Raw genomic sequence first — 23,122 nt, forward strand, 5'->3', positions numbered from 1 at the left:
AGTGGGTATCTGTATGAATTGAATTTCTCTCTCTCTCTCTCTCTCTCTCTCTCTATCTTAATGGATAAACAAAAAGTATGGTGGATAATCGGCACAAGGGAATAAACATTTATAGAAAAAGCACATACTCATCTCCGTTTTTATCTGAACGATTTGTTTAAATTAGGGAATTGCTATCAAATTTAGCTTGATGTTTTTCTTTCAGATTTAAGCAAGTGAACAGAGGGTTGGGATTACACGTTTGTGTTGGTAACGTATCACTTCTCTAAAAAAAAAACCCACTTAAAGTCCAAAGGCAAGGAGAAAAACACTCAAGAAATAGATACTGGACAATCAAAACCGATGAAAGTCCAGCTCGTAATCCAGTCTTCTATCTTGTGTGCTGTGAAGCATGGAGCAAGTGAAAATATTGAATCGGATATAAATTATAGAATGAATCGGGCAGATGATCATTTCTGTTGTTTAATAATAATCTAACCTTTTTCTCAAGATTTGGTGTACGCAGAAACTGGTACTTTAAAATGCAAGTCGTGTATTTTGTGTCTGATTTGAACCGCCTTTTTTTGTATTAAATCCTTTGCTTTTTTGATAAGTTAGAAAATTTCACATTTCAGTGAAATCAGCAAAGTGTCAGAGTTTTAATTTTAGTTATTACTTCATGTAAATCAAAGCATTATAAAGGCCTGTACTTTTATAGGATGTTTTAATAAGCCTTTTCATATTGTTATACGTTTGATATTACTTGTCAGGGTATACATAGAGGATATTTAATGTATTGTAATTGGATATAGAGTTTATTTCACGAGTGTGATAGGGTTTTCAGGAGTGCAAAGCATTAAGGAGTATACTTTTTATATCATAAAATATATTGTGGAAAGTACAATTTTCTTGCAATGCACATTACAAACTTCTATGATTTTTTTTAATCAAAAGTATTCAGCGATCTTCAATTTATAAGAGTGGGAAAAAATAGGTAAAGTAAAATAATATTCATGTGTATTTTAAAAGAAATAACTGATAGAATTCAAATAACATGTTACTAGATATTTATCATTTACAAATAATATCTGAAAAAAGAATCCAAATCTACCGACTCGGAAATTTTAGGCTGTTCCAGGAAACAAATAATTATGTGCAATAATTTTGCCTCTATTTCAAGAAAAGAAGGAGTGGAGTTTTTATTTTCTTAATTAAACAACAGTGCAATTTAGAATTACATATAAAAAAAAGATTAGCAGGTATACTTTTACTACGCAGAGCCAGGGGAAAGCTAACAATTAATCATTTAACAATTAGGCAAGTTAATATTGATTTAAAAAAAAACAACTTGTCAATATCTAGCTAAACTGCATATAATTGGTAACAACAACAGACCCGTATACGCAGAATGGCGGGGGGGGGGGGGCAGCCTCAACCCCCTCCCACACTTTTTTCTGAGTACAGTTTAAGTTTACTATTTTCCTTTAGATGCTGGTGCCCCCCCCCCCCCCATTTTTTGATCTTGTTAGGTGTCGAGCACAGGCAGATTCCAGGATTTCAATAGTAAATTATCTTCTTTTTTTTTTTTTTTTTTTTTTTTTTTGCTTGTCAGATAATTTTTGGAAGTCCCCGCCCCCAAACTTTTGAAACCGTTCCTACTGGCCTGAACAAACAATAATATTACTTAAATATTACATACTAAATTTTAATATAATATTATATTTTGTAATTATATACTAATATATTACTTAAATGAGTACATTTTTAGCCGGGAATGATTAAAATAGCAAGACATCAAGAAGTGAAAGTTTCCATTTATACATTTGCAAGTATTCATTACAAGTTGTTCAAGTTTCTTGCTATGGGGCTTTCTTGCAAGAAGTAGAAACAATGGAATAACCTGACAACCCTTAGAATAGAAAAAACCAATAGCAGAAGTAAAATAAAAATTAAGATGCTGGTTTATATCTTAATCCTGAAGACCGGGGAATAATGCCAAGTGTTTGCGGTAAGTATTGCATGTTGTAATGGATATAGTGAAAGTCATTAAATAGTTCAAAATCCAGACTTAAGCACATTTGACATAATTACTCTGTATGCACTTTCCTCTGCATTCTTGTTAAAATTCATCTTTTTGTTAAAAGTTTCACAGGCTTGAAAACCTGAATCTCTCGCCCTAATTACGCTCCTCGGCTTCATATATTTTGATAACCCAATTCTGCTCACCAGAGCTTCTGTTGATAGCGAGAAAATTAAGTGATTTGGTGTAACGTGTTTACACATCTTACAGCAAAACTTAATCCATGATTTTTATGACCTTTTACTACAAGGCATTTTTTTCGGAAATTCAAAAAAGTGAGATATTTTCGTCAACTTTTAATGAGTTTGAAGAACTATAAACACACAGTAAAACATCCCTACAAACTATGAATATCTTTTTAACTATGAAAAATATTATTAGTATTATTTAAAGATTTTATATAGAAGTTTAGGGGTTCCCTTTGTATCTCTCTGATATAGCTTATCTCTGACTGTCAATGATCTATATGTATACATATGTTTAAATGAAGAAAACATAACACACACAAACAAACATGATGCATGGATCTGTGGATTGATATATATATATATTTTTTTTTTTTTTTTTTTTTTTTACTGATTTTGAATATTAATAATCAATAATAAATTCATAAATATGAAGAAATCGTAAGTTTTCTTTGGTGCTGGAACTGACTTTGTACCGTTTTCTATGTAAATCTATACAAAGTTTTGCGCACAATTTTTAATAGCATTATTACAAAAGTCTTACAAAATTTTCAGAGTGACCATGGCAAACATTATCTATGTTACCTATATGAATATAAATCTATGTGATATTTTGCTGATTTCTGAAAAAAAAAATGTGTTATTAATCCTTTAAGGCCACGCAGTTTATCAGCTCTCGCTGTAAAGATGTTTGTTTACTAAATAGCATATTCAATGTAATCAGTGACTTTAGTAATTAAAGACAATAGTGCAGAAAAAAAAAATCATGTGTTCGTAAATGATGAATGAAAACATATCCGGAACTGTTGGTGTTCTTTTCTGAAAATAATTGCAGGTTTGCAAAATATATACATAACACCGAGTACGAGAGGTCTTTACATTAATTTTAAACAACGGGTATTATAAGGCTCATTTCAAGGTCCTTGTTCTTAAAATTAAATCGAAAATCGATGAAATATATTTATCTCACTAAAGAGACAGCCCTGCTCGTCGATCTAGATATAGTCTTTATTAGTTTGCAAGAAATTGATCCGTTTAATTTACAACATGAAAAAAAGTAATAATAGTGATAATACCAAAAGATAATTGATAAAATATATATATATTATGTAACTTTTGGCTATTAGTTACAGTGTGTCAATACATATAATTAACAAATAGCTTGTTTCGATAAAAAGCATGTTAAATATTTATTCTTCTTTGAAGCTTTTTTGAAGAGTATAATATGCATAAAGAATAACAATAGAAAGGAGAGGGCTAAAATAGCCCGTGCTTGTTCCCCAGTCCATTCACTTTTTGTGAATAAAATTATGTACAATACGAAATCAATAGAAGAAAAATAATTATAGGAACTGTTTTCAATTTCTAGAGGCCATGTTTATAAATATTTCAATTTAAGTTGAAATGTTATATTAACTCTATTACAGTGTAGTCAATGTTTACAAATGTGCTGATTCACATAGCAGAAATTTTTGCATCTGACATGAGGCAAGGTCTTATAAAAATCACCATGTTTCTGAATTTCAAATGATATATTATCTCCAGGCTACTTGGATTTACCGAACATGAAAGAAAGATGTATCACATCATTGATGGGATGTACATGTTTTCTTAAAGTCTGATTCATGAGCAGAAACATATGAATTTTCATAAACAAAAATGATATTTTTAGTCTTAGTTATGTTTTCATTTTCGGCAACCCGTGATTATCCCAACAATTATATAAATGTTAAATGAAAATGAGTTTCCAGACAGTTCAATTCGTACAGACACCTATAATCTGAAAAAAAATCTAGTAAACTATGTGATTTCTATTTGAATCACATTATAATGATTTCTGTTAATATTTTCGGTCTTCTTTTGTAAAAATCACCCTCCTGTTTCTTAGACAAACTAAAATGAACTCTTAAAGTGATGGGTGACTCGAAAAAAACAGGCTTCTCATTTATCATACGCTTACACACAACATTCCAGTCTTCTGACAAGTTGTCTAAGAATATCCGTATGTTTGATGTTACATGCATATACAAGGGTATATAACTTATTTTCTTGATTACCTGTAACCTATAACATTATTTCTACATGTAGCTAAAATTGCATAGGTATCTGTTTATTTCTAACACGTGCAATATTCTAAGATAAAATTTATTAATGCCAGTTAACTACCTCAGATTGTTTGAAACAGCAGGAGTGATGAAACGGATTAAAATTTTAAATATGATAGAATTTCATGGAATGGTCAAAAAATTCTTTTAAAATGTGTATAACTTGTATTGGTCCGTCTTTAGAAAATCAGACTAGACTAAGTTATAAACTTATTCCTGTTCTTTGATAATTCCGGGGTTTGACATGGGTGATAATCTTAAAGAAGGACTTGTTTTGCAAGAGTACTTCTGCTCACAAAGGTTGAATTTACATCGAATTTCGCTTTTTATTTTTCTGTTTAACATATAAGTTAGGTTGTAATTGACAATCACATTGGTAATATGTTTTAAGTATTCATTTTGACTTCTTTCCCACTCAAAAGTAACCCATTTTTAACGAGTTTTCCTAACGACACTATACCCGAAGTTGTTAACTGACGACATAATAAGTGTCTTGCTCTCCCTTTTGCCTAAAGTAATGTAAAGACACTTTTCATTAATATTTTTATAGAGATATACAAGCCAGGAATACTACTCTTATAGGCTTTGGATCCGTTCCCAAGAAACTATCTACTTTTTCGATCCATATATTTCGTATCCATGTTTCAAGTTTTTTTTTATTGTAAAAGTGTATGTACGTGAAAGGTAGCATATTTGTACTAGATACATGTATGGATTATAAATATTGACTTTATTAACCATTTTTTATATCAAGGAATGATTCTTAAATAAAAAAAAATACCCGGAATCTCAATTGGAAGGCTTTCATAAAAAGTGCAATCCGTTTTTAGGTCACCTGACTCACTCAGGTGACCTATTGCTATCCGTGATCGTGCGTCGTATGTTGGTTGTGAACTTTTCAACTACTTCTTTGGAACTGCCGAGCCATTTTTAACCAATCATCTATGGCTAAATGGAAGCAAAAAATGTAAATTTCATGGTTCCTGCCATCCTGGAGCCTGAGGGGTGGGGCTAAAACAATCAAAATTAATGCAATTTAAAAATCTCCTTCTTTCCTCCTAGACATCAAGTATTCAAACTGTTGGCATGGCTATAATGGTTATAAAGGGCAATGAGTACTTTACCAAAAATATGAAATTCATGGCCCCACCGTCAGGGGTTCTGGAAATAAGGTGGGGTTCTTTTGATCATATAGTGAGAATGTATAAAAATTCGAAAAATATTTCTTCTTGTCCCATGTAAATAAAGCAGATAAAATAAATAAATGATTATGATGAACAAAGGTGTCTCTTCAAATATTGTAAAAATTGTGTCCAAAGGGTCAGGTATTTGGTGATGGGGTGGGGTGGTCTATTGATTTCATATTGTAAAATAATGCATTTCTTTGAAAATCTTCTCGCTACTCGGTATTAAGCAAACAAACTAAGTGCTATGTTATGATGAGCACGGGAACCTCTTTCAAAATTGTGAATTTCATGCCCGTTGGGTCGGGTTTTCTAAGGGTTTTAATGTAAGGGCGGGGATCTATTGATTATACAGCAAAAATACATTTTATGTGGAAATCCTAATAGCACATTGGTATCAAGCAAAAAAAGTGCAAAGTTATGATGAGGAAGGGTGCCCCACGCAAAATTGTGGATTTCATGACCCCTTGGTCAAGGGTTTTTTGGTGTTAGGGTGGGGCTGTACTAATTATATATTGAAAATGTATTAATGCTTTGAAAATCGCCTTCTCTTCTCTTGAACATTGAGCAAAAAACTAAGAGCAGGGTTATGATGAACAAGGATTTCTTCCTTAATTTTGAAATTCATGTCCCCTAGTTCAGGTGTTCTGTCATTAGGGTGGATTCTCTTGAGTATATTGAAAATTCATTCATGCTTTGAAAATCTTCTCTACTCGTGGACATCTAGAAGGCAAGCAAAATAAGGAAGACTAAAATACTGATAAGAAGAAATGGGAACCAAAAAAATATTTTCCTAAACTACTTTGATATACATATTTTAAAACGAGCATCCTACGTTCGCTGTTCAAGAATTCACATATGCTCAAAAATTCTCTTCTAACAAGTAATCGTATCATACGTTTCAAGAAGAAACAAACAATCAGAGAACGATTGATTTATATGGTTATATACGTATAACATGCCCGAAAAGAAATTGTCCATAAAATAATAGAAATTGTATGTAATGATAATATTTGCAAGTAATGGTGCTATCTTTTATTGTAATACTAAATTAATCTCTTTTTGTTTGTTTATCTATATATTTAGGTGACAAAAACAGAAGAAATGGTATGGCAGTTAAAATGTATTTCAATAACGTATGGACATTGAAACATTGCTGATATTGAAAGGCAAGGAAATGGCATCATCACTTCCTTTTGCACAGGACGTCATCCGATGTTCTGTTTGTGTTAATGCGGCCGACTATTACTGTAAACCATGCAACGCTAAACTATGCAGCGAATGCAAATCTAAACATTTATCCGACAAAGGAAAAATACATGAAGTTGTAGGGTTTAACAGCGAAATTGACACAATAAAAAGGCATGAATGTGTTTCGCACAAGTCAAATAATTGTGAAATATTCTGCAGAAATTGTAAAATCCCGGTCTGCTCAAAATGCGTTGTTGGAGTTCACAGGCAACATGATTTTACAGACCTTGACGATTTTCTAGAGGAAAAGAGGCAGGGTATTCTTGAAGATATAAACGAAATTGAAAGTTTTCTTCAACTTAAACTCCAAAAACAGAAAGATATTATCCACGAAGAAAAAACCAAGAATACGATTGAAGTCATTTCGGCTCAGGAAGATATCATTTGTAAAGCTGTTCTAGATTTTGGGAACAAACTTAGAGAAAAAGTAACACAACACAAAACAGAAATTCAAGAAAAGGAAAACGAAAATACCCCCGCCGAACAAAACATCCTTAAAGTCCTTTATGAAACAAAATTATTGCTTGAAAGCAGAGAAACTAAATGCATCTTAGAATACAATGGAATAAAACCAGAATTGATGAATGTCCCTCATTCATTAGATTATTGTATGCCTATTCTTGATGTCAAAACACTAACAGAAGAGGACATCGCTTCATTATTTGGAACTCTAGTGATCAAGAAAGTTACCAAAGAAAATGAGGTTTTCATCATATGAGAACTTTTTGAATTGAAAGAATAGTTTATCTTTCATTATGTTATTGAGTTAATAAATGTTTTCGACTGACTTTATATTGCTCAATAAACACATCCTTTGTGTACATCTTGAAGAAGTTACATTAAACATCATGTATTTCATTTATCAATTTGACTAACATTAAATTCTTTCTTCGACAGAATGAAAATGGTGACCTTGGAGGAAACTTGGAAGAAGAGCAGTGGTTCCATGGATTTATTCCCCGAGAAGAAGCAGATCCAATTTTTTAAGCAAGACGGCGATTTCTTGGTTCGCGTGTCAAAGAGTAAATCAGAAGATAAATGCAGTTATACTATTTCTGCTTTTCAAGAAAAACCGATGCATATCAAGATCTTACCCAGTGATGTTGTGGTAAGAATTCATTTCATATGTGGTATGTGATATATAACTAAAAATGCCAGTCTCATCATATGCTACCATATTTTGTAACTACTTAAGGTTTTCATTCATTTGATCCAATTATATCGAAATCTTTCGTTTAAAGCTACTTTATCTATATCCTTTTGCATAATGCGCTACGTATTAAATTTTGATATATATATTTTACCACAAATGCACAACTGTGAGTACCCAGTCTTAATTTAAAATATACTTTTGAAAGTTTTCCTGTTCAGATTTCGTAAAGCAGTTCTTTGTAAATATTTTATTCCAAAACTACATAGCCATCCAGCAATGCATGCAAGTTTGTTTCGGTAGAAGTCGAGCAGGTGCTTGAAAATCAAGTGCAAGGCCTAATCACTGAATCTCCCTCCCCAAGTACAGTATAGAAAAAAATCATAACGCCCTATACGAGGGTTATGCAAAACTTTCGTAGACAAAACTAATGCTATAATTTTCTCGATAATGACCACACTGCCAACTGTGTACCATAAAGTAAAATACGCTTATAACGAAGTGCCAGGAACAGACGATTTTACTTCGTTTTAAAATTTGTTCGTTATAGTTATACAGTAAAGCACGCCTTTAGCAATCATAATGAATTGATGCTTTCAACTAAGTGATTTTCATGCCCAGTGACTATAAATGTACTTCTGTACTTCTATTCTGTTAACGTAACAGATATAAGGACTTAAAGCGAAGCAAAATCGTCCATACCTAGCACTTCCTTATAAGAAGTTCTACTGTATCTGTTTAATTATATATATTAAAGTGAATGAGGATTGAAAACATATCACTATAAGCGTCAATCCATTATACAATGTAAGCATCACCATCCTTTTGCAAATTAAATCAATAACTCAAAATTTAAAAAAAAAGGCAAGAGATTTCGTTACAATGGTAAACAATAACGTGGTTGCTTTGTCTTCCAGGAATAAATTCCAAAATTCAAACGCGTAATATGTTTAGAAAAACAAGCAGCAAACAACATTACGGAATCATTCTGTATTTGACCAAACTCGAAAACCTTGATAGGATACAACTCAGAGAGATCACACCCGATTGCCACTAAAAAAGTATAGAAGAAATGAACATCTTTCTTTCCGATTACATGCTTAATTTTGGTCTTTCCTCTTCCAGTTAATAAAATCTTATACATATGCGTCTTTCAATGATAGTCCTGAAAATCTATGTACATGTAATTTTCCCTATCTAAAATTATATCTTCCCTCAAATTCAGTTTTGCATCTTAAACCGAAATTCATAGTACCATCAATTTATGTTATAAATGAAAACATATTCGAAATCTCTAATGCCAATTATCATTAAATAATGCTTTTAAATATTTTTATTACAAACCATATGTCTCAGGATTATGAGACAGACCTAGATTTAAGTTTAATAATGAACTGTCTAAGATAATTATAAGATAAGCTCCAAATTTGTATCAGCATTGTATTCTTGCAATATTAATTTGGACTGCTTCACTTCTACATCATTTCAGCATTAAGATTTTGACTCGAGCTAAAGATATTTCATATTACTGGGGCCATTAAACCGCCTTTCTGGAATTTTTAGCTCACCAGAGCTGAAAGCGCAAGTGCACTTCTCTGATTACCAGTTGTTTGGCGTAAGTCAGACTGTCCGTCTGTCCATCCATCTTAAAGCTTTTCTCATTTTCAACTTCTTTTCAAGAACAACTTGGACAATTTAAACCAAGTTGGTACAAATATTCCCTGGGTAAAGGGGATCTTAATTGTTAAAATGAAGGGAAATCCCCCTTCCAAGGCGAGATAATCAGAAAAAAGGCAAAAATAGGGTGGGGTCACTAAAAAAAAACTTCTTCTCAAGAACCACTGAGCAAGAAAAGCTGGCACTTCCGTGGAAGCTTCTTCAGGTTGTGTAGATTCAAAATTGTTCTGATCATGGCCCCTGGGGTAGGGTGGACCTCAATGAGAATTGAAATATATAGAAAAAATCTTTTAAAATATTCTTCTCAAGAACCACCAGAAAAAATGAAACTGATATGAAAGCTTCCTAGGATAGTGTAGATTGTAAATTGTTCAAATCATGTCCCCTGGGGATGGTAGGACCACAAAAGGGCATCAAAGTTGTCATTGACTTGTAGGAAAAATCTTCTCAAGAGCCTACTGGACCAGAAAAGATGGCATTTAGGTGAAACCTCCCTGAGGGGTGTTGATTGTAAATTGTTCAGACCATGGCCCCTGGGGGTAGGGTGGGGCCGCAATAGGGAATCAAAGTTTTATATTGAAATGTATAGAAAAAATCTTTAAAATCTTCTTCTCAGGAACTGCTAAGCCAGAGAAGATGAAACTGATATGAAAGCTTTCTGAGGTAGTGTGGATTGTAGATTGTTCAGATCATGGTCCCCGGGGATAGGGTGGGGCCCTAGGAAATCAAATTTCTATTGAAATATATAGGTAAAATCTTTACAAATCTTCTTCTGAAAAACTACTGGATCAGAAAAGGTGAAACTGACGTTAAAGCTTACTGAAGTATGTAGATTGTAAATTGTTCAGATCATGGTCCCTGTGGGTAGGATGGGTCACAATAGGGGTCATATAGGGATATTTTTTTTTTTAAAAATCATCTTCTCAAGAACAGCAAAGCCATGATGACATATTAATTTAGAAGCATCCTCAGGTAGTGAAGATTTCATTTTGATCAAATCAAGACCCCCTGTTCAAAGTGGTTAAGTTGAGCCTTGTGGCCCATTAGTCTCGTGTCAAAATTTAGGTCTTACGTATCCACTTACACTCATTCTAGATAGCATTTACCTTATTTTTTCTACGATGTTTGATTTGGATAATATTGATAGCTGCAGTCAAAAAAAAATCAAATGGACAAAAGAAAGCTACAAAGTATACGCATTGAAATACATTTTAGAAGAAAGTCGGACCAAAGGGCACAATTGTAGACTTTGTGAATCACTTGAAGACAACGGGAGAAAAATTTTCATCAACAGAGCGTGCTTTGTTGGTAAACCCAATTGCTCGAGAAAGAATTCACCTCGAATACGACAAAATCTTTCTCGATTCAAAGAGTGAGATCGTAAGGATTTTTCACATATGCTTTATTTATTATTTAGCTTTTAACTACAAAATCAAAGATCCAAATGAAATACAAGTTTTATTATTTAAAGTTTTAACCTATAATATACGTGTCCTTAAAGCCAAATTTGTCTCCAATGACACAATTTAGGTTTTGGTTTACCAGTACCAATACATACTGCTAATTCCCAGAGGAATATCTCGTTGAATTTATTTTTATAACAAACATTAAAAACATGTTTATTACTTTTTCAGAATCTACAAAAATTCCCATCCCTTTTCCAAGGATCATATGATTCCAAGAAAGTTTTTATCCAGAAAGAACAAGAAGATTTGAAAGACGTTTTTAAAGATATCAATTTCTTACGAAAATTTAATCATCGAAATATCGTTAATATTATTGGTTTTTCAGCACTGCGGGAACCTGTTATACTTGTCATAGAATATCTTTCTGGTAATATCATACATATATCTTGGAACTATAAATTTTAATACAATTGACCAAAAATACATTTTACATATTGCAGATGTAAAACATAGAAACTCATGGATTGAAAAGTAAATTTAATATTAATGTGAAAAAATTACGTCAATTCATCAATTACGTTGCAATTTTTGTATATGCATTTTGATTACCTAATTTCTCTTATACCCTTTTTTGCATGATATGAGATGATACTAAAAATTCTTGGGTTAAGACTTTTCAAACACCACTAAAAAATTATTTGAAATTGTAAACTTTTCTATTCAGGTGGTTTGTTGACGTACTATTTAAGAAAGACAGGAGACTCTATAACTTCAAGAAAGAAAATGGAAATGTGTCAGGATGTTGCAAATGGAATGGCTTACTTACATCGCAACAAATGTATTCACAGGTAAATGTCACCATTTTGTGTTTGGATATTTGATGTTAGTGATGAACAATCTTTTCCCTGAGGTAAGGGGGCAAAAATGTTCAACCAACAGTTCTGACCTGTTCGGGCTGAAAACAATTGTGATAGACGATCAGAGAGCTATGTAAAGTGTTTTATTTACATGTATATTGAACAACAGGTGTGCACGATTTGAAAGTTTTATTTTACCTGGCATCTCATGAATAGCGAAATTTAAGTTACTTTTAGGAATACAGTATATATATATATATATATATATATATATATATATATATATATATATATATATATATATATATATATATATATATATATATATATATATATGGGTTGGCAATCGAATGCAGAATTGCCAATCGGTTAACCGCAAGATGTTCTGACCGATTAATCGTATCAAAAATTCTCGACGTATTTCATTATTGTATAAGTTCTACTCAAATAGACAGACTATAAAGATATATAGATAGATATATATATATGAAGTAGCATTATGTTTATCAGAACAATATATATATATTATTTCAAATTTAAAGCAAAACAAAAGAAAAGTAAAAAGAAGAAAAAATTAGAAACCCATGAAACATGCCTCAATAATCAGATACATTAAAAAAAAGTTCTGAAGAGATGGCCCAGAAGTTCAATATGCATTTTCACATGATCAAAACTAAGTCTGAACTATCGCTTAATTTATAATGTTTGTTTAATAATATAAGATAGAAACTACAAACGATAGAGTGGTTTGGTACACATTATAATCACTTCACGGTACTCAACGATCATTCAATTAAAATTTATCATTAAAGAAACACGGGACCGGCTGGGTAGCGACATTGTGTTTAAACAGCAATTAACATTTCGAAAGCTGACTAATTACCCCCACGATGTCAATTAAGAGAACTTTAATTATCTCCGGATCAGCCTAAGAAATAGATAAGTGAAAATGCTAAAATTTCATAAATTTTCATTCATATACTTTGATTGAATTTTCAGGATATTGTGTTAAAATTAACACATATATGAATTTTTTCCGACTAACCGGTTACAGATTGTCTAACCAATTACCAATGTTCCGACCGGGTAACCGGTTAACCGATTAAAAATTGACATCCCCAATATATATATATATATATATATATATATATATATATATATATATATATATATATATATATATATACATATATATATATATATATATATATATATATATATATATATATATATATTTCTGTGTGTGTGTTTGAGGGTGTGTTTGTGTGTAGGGTGTGCGGCGTGTGTGTTACAGTAAATATGTGTAATTAAGAATTTCATGTATTTCCTGGATTTTAGGAAATACTTGAAATTCCTAGTCTGCTTAGGAAATGCGTGCATTTACTGTTTTCAATTAGGATATACGTGTATTTACTGAATTTATAAAATACTTTTTACATCTATTTCCTGACTCTGTTTTTGGTGAGATAATTTAAAATTATGAATCATAAATATAAACATATGCACAGTAAATTCAGTTAATTATTTATTAAAATAAGATAAACTATATATGAATATCTTTGAAACCTACCGATAAAATCATCAGGAACTAGAGGTGTCAAGATAACAGTAATGCCTCCAACGGTAATGCAAATTTTAAATATGTGAAAGTCCAAGAGTGTTTAAAAACAATTGGGTGAAAAGTGACACAAAAATGAAACACATACTGATACACACTTTTTCCCTATATCTATATTTGCAAATGTTTTCTTTTATATAAACAATATTTAAGCAACACGTATCTATATCTGTATAAACACAGGTTTTTCACGTCATGAATAATCGACGTAATTTCTCAGTGACGTCATTAAGAGTTGACGCGCATTCAATGGATCAAACTTTAAAAAAATAAAACATTTCATGTCTTAAAGATTATTTTCAGGCAAATATATATTATGCAGAAGTCGCAAATGTAAATATAAGTAATAAGGTATCATTTTAAAACATCTATGGGGATAAAAATACGGGTTGGGGCTTTATTGAATTTGATCACATAACCAACTCGTATTTATATCTTGACAGATGTTTAAAAATGAAACCTTATTTCTTAAATAATGAGTTGTCTATGCCGCAACATATTTTAATTGTGTGAAATGGTCATTACATAAATACAAAGTTATTCTTATAAATATATATATATTTAAAAAAAATTAAATCGCTTTTTGCCTTTTCTTCACATCTTTAGATACCCATACTATTCTTCTATGTATTTGTTTACAGCAAATTAAAACCCTGAAGCATCTAATTTGCAAATAAACAATTTTTATTTTTTCTGTGGAAAAATGCCAAAAAAAAATTTTTTTTAAATAAAATAGTGTAATGAAAATCTTTTAAATAAAATAGTGTAATGAAAATCTTTTTAAATAAAAATAATGTAATGGAGCTAATATCAGTATTTTTTAGATGATGAAATCTCAGTTTAAAGCATTCCAACTTAAATGGAATTTTACACTCTTGCCCAGAATAGGAAATTAAACTACGACGAACGTCAGCTTTGTAGAAAAAAAATCTTTAAAAGTCCTGTTTTAAAAGCATGATTACAAGTTTTTGTACACTCATTGGATATTTTAAAATATATGTCTAGCCATTCCGCTTAGTTCAGTAAAAACGTGTAAAATTTTCTAAAGTTTTAGTACATGAATTTCTCCAGTCTTTTCAGTAATTACATACACTTCCTAAAACAGCCAATAAATAAATGTATTTACTGAACGGTTAAGGATATACATGAAACTCCCGATTTCACATATTTACTGTAACACATATAAGGAAAAACAACAAAGCAATGAATATTCATTCATTACCGTGTGTTACACAAAATATATGAAATGACTCTTACGCAACACAAATTTGAAGGGTACAAAAAAAGTAAATTTGAAAAATATGGCAAAATTCATGATTATTTAAGAATCAATTAGAGACGTTTTATAGAAGTCTTCTTTTGATTATAACGTCTCAGTCAATAAATACTTAATCAGGTTTGTATAATCACAAATATACCTCATCAAATGTCAATAGATTTATGCTTAACAAATTTGAATCAAGAATTATATATATGGTGAATTTTTTCAACCTTCGTAACTTTGTACCTATATACATAGACAGCTAATGACAAAATAGAGATTTACGAATCTCCAGCTGTTTTTTATTTTTTAATAATTGTCTTTCGTAAGCCAAATATCTTTTTTTTTCTACTTTTTTTCTTTATTGTGTAGAGACCTTGGAGCAAGAAACTGTTTAGTTGGTGAAGATTCTACAGTTAAGATTTTCAATTTCCGGATGTCAGAAGTAGGGGATGAGTATGAATTTATCGGTGAATATTCTTATGCTGGAAAATGGACATCACCTGAGTCTATACTGTCAGGTAAATGTGATTATGTATTAATGGTCCACTTCTTATGACGGTATTACCCTATGTTGCTAAATTTCTTATTGTAAAGATTCTGAGATTTTAATTGAAAGCGCTAAAGCTTTTAGTAAACTTTTTTTGTGTTTCTTTTCTTAAATTGCACATCTCAGCCACGTCAATTAAGATTCGAGTTCATATTTTATAATGCACCGGTTAGAAGGTATCTTTGCGACAGCATTAAAAAAATTATTTATGATTGATTGTTGTTTTACGTCCCATTCGAGGATTTTTCACTCATATTGAGACATCACCATATACCGGTGAATTTCTTCAAATTCAGACCTTTACTCAGCACTCAGGGCCCTTGAGCAGTGAAGGTACTTTATCGTGCCATCACCACCGTGACACGGGACCTCGGTTTTTAAGGTGTTATCTGAAGGACCCGCAACTTTCACTTCAAAGTGCCGAGCGCTTGGCGAAGGAACAGTTGCTACGATTTTTTTTATCGACTTAGATCGTGTTTCAATTATTTGGTTAAAAACTTCAGGACGTCTTTGCACTAATGTCATTTTCTACAATCTGCTAAATTCTGTTGTATACCAGTTAAGACAAATAACTGAAACATGCAACGTCACTGGCATTTAGGCGAAATAAACATATGCTCTATGAGTAACTATATTACTTTACCTACATGTATAAAGTTAATATTGTATTTATCGATAGTAAACTAATACATATTAAGAAGATTAAAGATGACATTTCCCATTGCCTTCCTTAGCATAGCTGAAATGTAATTAACCAACCATGTGGATTTATTTTTGTTTTCTTTGCTTAATTACACACGCGCATTAGCAAACGATATTCCTCTGTATTTTTCTGTTAAATATACAGATATTGATTTTTGTTCATGAATAAAACAAACAAAAATGTACATTGTAATTCTATATATTTACATGTATTCTACATAAGGCAAACATAAGATAACGCAATTGTTTCGTTAATTAATTTCAATTTCAAATTAAAATTAATTTCAAACTTTCACCATGCATATTTTTCCATATCATCGTAGGACGGATGATGTTTATTATTTTAAAAAGCAGACAAGTAGCAATATAATCAATTGTCAATCAATTTTGAATATGCAGTACAAATGGTAGGCCTTTCAACTTCCGCTAGAGTTCGACGTTAGGAACGATTGCTCATTACCGGAACTTGTTTACTGCAGGTCCGAGGTAGCTTCATGTAATTGTTATATTATGCATGTCAATGTTTAGCGTTTTCCAAGTGCTCCTTAACTGTCAGCGGAATTTCATGGTTTTAAAATTTAGCACAAATGGCAAACTTATTTATCATGTAGTTACTAGCTGACACTGTACAATACTATATAAGTGAACTTTTTAATGAAAATATAAAGTGAAATTTAACTCCCTTTTTAATTTCAACCTAATCAATTTTTTTTATACTCTGTCGTTCTTCTTTGTGATTAGAAAAAGAATAAGATAATTAATTAATGCATATAATTGCAGAAATATATATCTTTATAGAAGGAGCACAAAATGCACATACAAAAAAACATGACATGGTATTTTCTTCTTCATGACAGCTGTCAAAGAGAATAATAAATCTTGAATATAGTCCTCTCACCCGTTATTCCAGGTAGAATGAAGACATTCTCCTTGTTTCGGTCAAACTTTTTGTTTACCCAACAATACAAGAAACCCTTTTGTATGCATAATAATCCAAAATGAAGCAGCCTGTATGCCAGTTCTATAAACGATAACTCAAAAATCGGCAATTTGTTTATAGTTTTTCACTCTTGAGTAACTTGACCTTAGAACACAAAATCGTACAAACCAATTAATAATAATTCAATTTTTAATGATTTAATTAAATGTAGGAAAAGATTAAATTTAATTTTGTGAATTTCACGTACCTATAAATCTACCTATCAATATTTTTTACCATATGTGCAACTTGAAAAATTAGTTGAAAGGCCTAACTTCAAGTGGCGCCTGAATAAACAACCCCCTTACATTGTTCACGCGTCTAATGTCATTTTCTAGATAACTAGATGTTTAATGTCAATTTTATGCAAATTTTCAAATAATCAATGATATCATTAAGACTCAAATCAATATGTTCCAAATGTATACTATGTACATGTATTAATATTAAAAAAGGGTTTACCTTTAATTTAAAATCCCAAATTGACCATTAACACATTGAAAGATTGATTATTGATTGATTGAATGTTGGTTAACGTCCCGTTCGATATGTCACCAAATACCTGTGAAGGGCTTCAAATTTAGACCTTTACTCGGCTCTCAGGGCCATTGAGCACTGAGGGTTCTTTATCGTGCCAACGCCTGCCGTGACACGGGGCCTCGGTTTTTAAGGTCTCATCCAGAAGACCCGCAACTTTAACTTCAAAGTGCCGAGCGCTTGGCGAAGGAACAGTTGCTACCTATTTTTTGTCGACTTAGGTCAGTCGCGGCCATGATTCAAACACACGACCTTCCGATCACTGAGCGAGCGCTCTACCGACTGAGCTACTGTGACGGTTCACATTAAATGAAAAGAAGGACATATTAATGCCTCTTTTAAGTCTTACAATATATTAGTAAGTTATGTATCCTGCAAATACTACCTGGAAAAGACTCGTTCCTTATAGGAATGAAGGACATTTCGTGGTGTTGAGGTGTTGCTCGTTCTTGACCTTGACCTTGGTATAAAATAGAATTTAGCAATTCTAATAAGTCACTTTGTTAAACCTATACATATCAAAGAAAATTTATATTGAAAAACGAAAAAAGAATTAAAAAATTCAATTTTTTAATTAACTTATTTTTGTTACCGGAAGTTATGATGTAGAAATTGAATATTGCACATCTACATGTTATACTATATCTAGTAAAAAAAAAAAAAAAAAAAAAAAAAAAAAAAACAGCCCTTCTAAAGAATTTGAAAGGAGAAAATTTAGTTTTGAAAGTAATTTCCAAAAATTGAAGCGAAAATTAAACATCAAGAAAAGCATTTGTAATTTTCATAATGATTCATCCCTTCGAAATACCTGACGAATCATACATGAAATATACGGAGAAAACGAATAGCATTCAAGCTCAAAAGTTCATTAAACAATACAAATTAGGGACAGAGCAAAGACGGACATCTAAAGCATCAGAGGTGAGATCAGGTGCCATGAAGGAGTGAGCATCCCCTGCCGACCGGTCACAATCGCCGTGAGGTCCTTGTCAAGATCGAGAGATTGCGGAAAAGTCCGTCGACAATTCAGTGTGTAAATAATGGCCTAACAATTAGTATGAAAAATGTCATTTAGCAGAAACATTAGATATGTACAAAAAATTGTATTACTACTACTACTACTACTACTACTACTAACATTTCTAATAATAAAAGTAATAACAAGGAGGACGTTTTTAAATAAATGTTTGTTTTGTGACTTCATATGTTTTAATTTATTTCATTACTTTGAGTTCTATTCAACAGCCTTTTGGAAAAAATACAGCTTTTTTGAAAAAAAAAAATCAAAACAGATCACATAACGTTGGAAAAAAAATTAGTTTTGATTATTTTGATTATTTTAATCCAGGAAAATTCACATTCTTTTGTGACGTCTGGAGTTTTGGGATCTTAATGTGGGAAATCTTTTCATCTGGACAAATACCTTACAGTGACATGAAAAGATGGGAAGCTGCAGGAAAAGTTGTTGAAGGTAAAAGTGATAGTCGTAAGTTCTGTGTAAGTTTATCTATGTCAAAATTATAATCAACAATGATTTTGTATGATATAGTTCATGCATACAAAACATACCAAATTGAATTTATAAAGTATGTATTTTGGAATGAAAAAAATTCAAATAAGTTTGAAACTGATTTCTTTGTAACGAAAATTTTAAAGCAATTGCAGAAGCAGTTCTAAGTCACCAAGTTTATATGCGTTGGCAAAAATTAAAATCAGAGAGACAAAATTATGAATTGAAAAGAATTTTGCCTCAGTGATACTACAATTTGATTTAAACTTGAAAAATCATTTTTTAAAGATTGGACAAAACTTGCGTAATTGTCGCTTAAATATGACATAATGCTATCTGAAGAAGATTGGACATTAAGCAACTGCAACTTTAAGGTGGCTTAATGGTTGCGTAAAGACATTTACATCTTTCATCCACATTAAGCCACCTTCAAGCCGTCAATAGGTGATCGCTTAAAGGTTATTTTTGTCTAGTGTTTCACACAAAAATTGCAAATTACCTTTATCTGACCACAACATGTGGTATGTAACTTAATTGTGCACACATGGAGCTAATACGAAGTAATTTGTTGTGCAGTAAATTAAATCGAATTAAACAAATTCGCATTAAATTCTCCTTATAAACGCAGTTCAAATTTATTTCACTGTAACTGTTTAACTAATTCGAATTAAATTCTGTTTGTGAACAAGTTATTAATTGCTTGTTTCACTTTTATTGGCCATATCTTTGAAATTGAAGAAAATTGTTTAAGAAATAACTTTCTAGCTTGTTTGGTATGCCAGGGCATACATGTAAAAGACTGTTGGGAAAGTGGATAATGGGCGAATTCATAGATTATTTCACTTTTCCTAATGTAATTAATGTACCTGGCAAACCCGACACACAATACAGTGATTCATTATATTTACATTTATGTGTGAAATAAAAATGTAAATATAATTAAAAATGCTTTCTAAAAGAATTAAAATTCTATTTAAATTTCATAGTCCCTATCCACTGATTCAGAAAGAATGACGTTCGTAAAATTGACATACGAGGGGTTATCAAGAAATTCGTGGACTGATGCGATAAAATTAATACAATGTAGTCTGTGCTTCAAAATTTATAGGGAACATAAAAAAAAAAAGTTTAAGAACTGTTGAAATTTTTAGCTTGATACATTGATAATTTGCCAAATTATTATGAAATGAAAAAGACATTGTATGATCACCCGGCGCTGTCACCATTTAGTTTCATAACGTCCGACAATGTCATTGTTTCTCAGTGTCCGTTCCCTCTACCTCATACACTTATCTTGATGAGATTCTCTGGTGTTAAGTAAGGACTTAAGCCCATCTTGTTAATACGACTTTAAAATTTCATGAACAGCTGCTTTCAATGCCTAAAATATTGTAAATGGATCTATACAAAGGGAAAATCCTTACTTGATTATGCCAGCATATTTTGCTTGTCGGAGTTCAATATCTACCACACATGATCGACGTCATATTCGACGTGACTGACCTTTGACATCCTGACTACAAATCGACATTAACTGTAAATCTCTCATCTCTTGGCATTTAAAAAAAGTACTTTGGATGCATTTTATTTCTCTGCAGCCCGTTTAAACATTTCCTAGGTCTAAACGAGTCTCCAGGGAAGAAACTTTATAGAATGTTGAGAAAAGAAACCCCATCCCCTTTCTGACGTCATTTTCAATCTCTTGATTGTTTGGACATTACATATTGAATTTACGATAAAATTAATCACATGCCTAAATTAAAGGGGCTTTTGGATGACATATGCTCATATTAAAAGAATTTTTTTTTTCAGTTAACTCAGGCAGAATAAACGCCATGTACGAGGTAGCGCCGCCTGGACAAACCATAGCCTGCAAAAACATTAACAATATATTAAAAAATAAAACTTATGATATATGGTTTATTCTATAGATAAAAGATGATGCTAACTAAATGTGTTAAAATTCATTGGTGTACCTAAAACGGTTTTAATTTTATGGCACTAGCCCACGAACTTTTTGATAATCCCCCGTACATACATGTTTAGGTATTTAACCTTTTAATTGGCGAAATTTACATTGATTTGTAAATATCGAGAAATTAACACACTTATCAATAACTAACAAAGAGTTTTCAATGAAAAAAAAAAACACAGTTGGAGTTGTAAAAGTATGCAAATCACTTTGCAAAACACTGAAGTGAAGTTTAAATATATAGCTACAAGTATATCTCATATACAAAGGGAATCTAAATGACAAATTCTATTTTTTTTTTATTTATTGATATTTATTTCGATACAACAATTTATGTTTGTTTTTATATTGTATCCACTTAGTAAGTGCGTTTGGTGTTATGAGAAACTTAATTGCATCCATATCATTTCTTCAAGGGTGTTTTGTATCAAGTTCTTGAAATTGGCTTAGGTTCTAAAGAAGTTGAAATATGCAAAATAAAAAAAAAAATTTACAAGGGAATGACAAGCAAACATGTCGAAATTAGACATTTTTATGTCAAGAAAGTTAGCTAAAACGTTTGGCTCAAGTCATTTAGAACTAATTGTATATAGCAAGCAAAAATAACTTTCAATCAAAATTAAGTTTAATTACCCCGTATTAATAATTATTAATAGCAAAAAAAGTTAATAAACAGGAACCTCCTTTGAACATGCGTGCATATTCTTAACAAATAAAACGCCTCAGCTTTTTGTCTAATTTCAATAACAATTTTTTCAGGATATAGGATGCCTCCTCCTACAGGAACCCCCAAGTCTTGTTATGATGTGATGTTAAAGTGCTGGGAAAAGGAACCCAGTAATCGATACCGTTTTGATGCTGTGGTTGAAAAACTAAATAAAATTATCAAAAAAGTGAAATGACATGGAAAAAGACCCAAAGTATATAGCAAAGAATACCTCACACATTTTTTTGTCTCGAAAGTTTTGTAGCCTTAAACTCAATTTTGATACTCGATGATATTAAAGAAATATGACTACATGTAGTCTTTTATGTTGCTAATTTGTTATTCATATATCTTATGGCTTTTGATATTTCTGTCATATACAAGTATATCAATGATTGTTGTACCCAAACCATACATTGTTTGTCACACTATTTATATGATATATAATTTACATCATGATTGTTGTAATTTTCATTGACGTATGATGTCTGTGTTCTTGAGGAATTAGGCTAAAATTATACTTGTGCTTGTACGATCAGTGTAAACCCCCTATCATGTTAAAACATAGGTCGAATGAATTGTTAGAAGATAAAATTTAAAAAAAAAAAGTTGAAGATAAAATAACAAGCGCAATGTCATAAGTCGTTTTAACAATACAATTAATATAAATTTACAACTTCCTCATTATTCAAATTATATAAAATAAAACGTAAAATATCTTTTCCAAATATTGTTCTTGTTGTTTGACCTTATGACGGAAAACAGGGAAGCTGAGTGATTGTATTTATTGACCAGATAATGACATGGAATTAACAAAAGTATACACAATATACAATTTCCTCTAGTAATGTTAATGTAATACCTGGGATAAGTTCAAATCATGAATAATTTCAACTTGGATAAGTTACTCTGTGCAGATTTGTGGTAATACGAGGTATTGTAATGCAATGATGTCTGATTTTGTGTACCAAGTAGGTGGCGTACACAAGAAGTTTACAAGGCATGTTTTAAATGCTTGCATAAGGCATATAGCGCCAACCATAGACAATGCATTTCACTGAATTATGTTGTACAAGAAAAATTGACAAAAAAAAGTTTTAGGTTGTAACTTAATTTGATGCTTGAACTTATGACGGAAAACTTGGAAACAGAAGATGGGGTATATTGAATCAGATAAAAATTGTGAAATAAATCGGTGAAATGACCATATGTCTTGTCTCTTGTTTAACACTTGATTGTTGTTTCTTTTTCGATTGTTTGTTTGCTGTTTTTATGCTTCTGCAGAAAGAAAAATTCTCAGAAGTCGAACATTATATTTATCACATATTCGTAAATCTTAAAATGTATCTTGATATTAATATTTTTAACATCATTAATTATTTTTCAGTGTAATCAGATTTGGATTCAGACAAA

At 31.3% G+C, this 23,122-nt stretch overlaps 1 protein-coding gene across 1 annotated transcript; it reads left to right on the forward strand.

Annotated features, from left to right (window-relative positions):
• Positions 1-7,398: 7,398 nt before the first annotated feature.
• LOC133189368 (ephrin type-A receptor 4a-like) lies at positions 7,399-22,914 on the forward strand. Its single transcript, XM_061324752.1, has 8 exons — positions 7,399-7,487; positions 7,682-7,892; positions 10,827-10,991; positions 11,246-11,444; positions 11,742-11,865; positions 15,126-15,274; positions 18,870-18,992; positions 21,763-22,914. The coding sequence occupies exons 1-8, from the start codon at positions 7,483-7,485 to the stop codon at positions 21,903-21,905; spliced, it is 1,119 nt and encodes a 372-aa protein (XP_061180736.1). The 5' UTR covers positions 7,399-7,482; the 3' UTR covers positions 21,906-22,914.
• Positions 22,915-23,122: the final 208 nt, after the last annotated feature.

The sequence above is a fragment of the Saccostrea echinata genome, unplaced genomic scaffold (assembly GCF_033153115.1).
Source record: "Saccostrea echinata isolate AGI-Se365-2 ecotype Australia unplaced genomic scaffold, CSIRO_AGI_Sech_v1 ptg000017l, whole genome shotgun sequence".
Classification (NCBI taxonomy): Eukaryota; Metazoa; Mollusca; class Bivalvia; order Ostreida; family Ostreidae; genus Saccostrea; species Saccostrea echinata.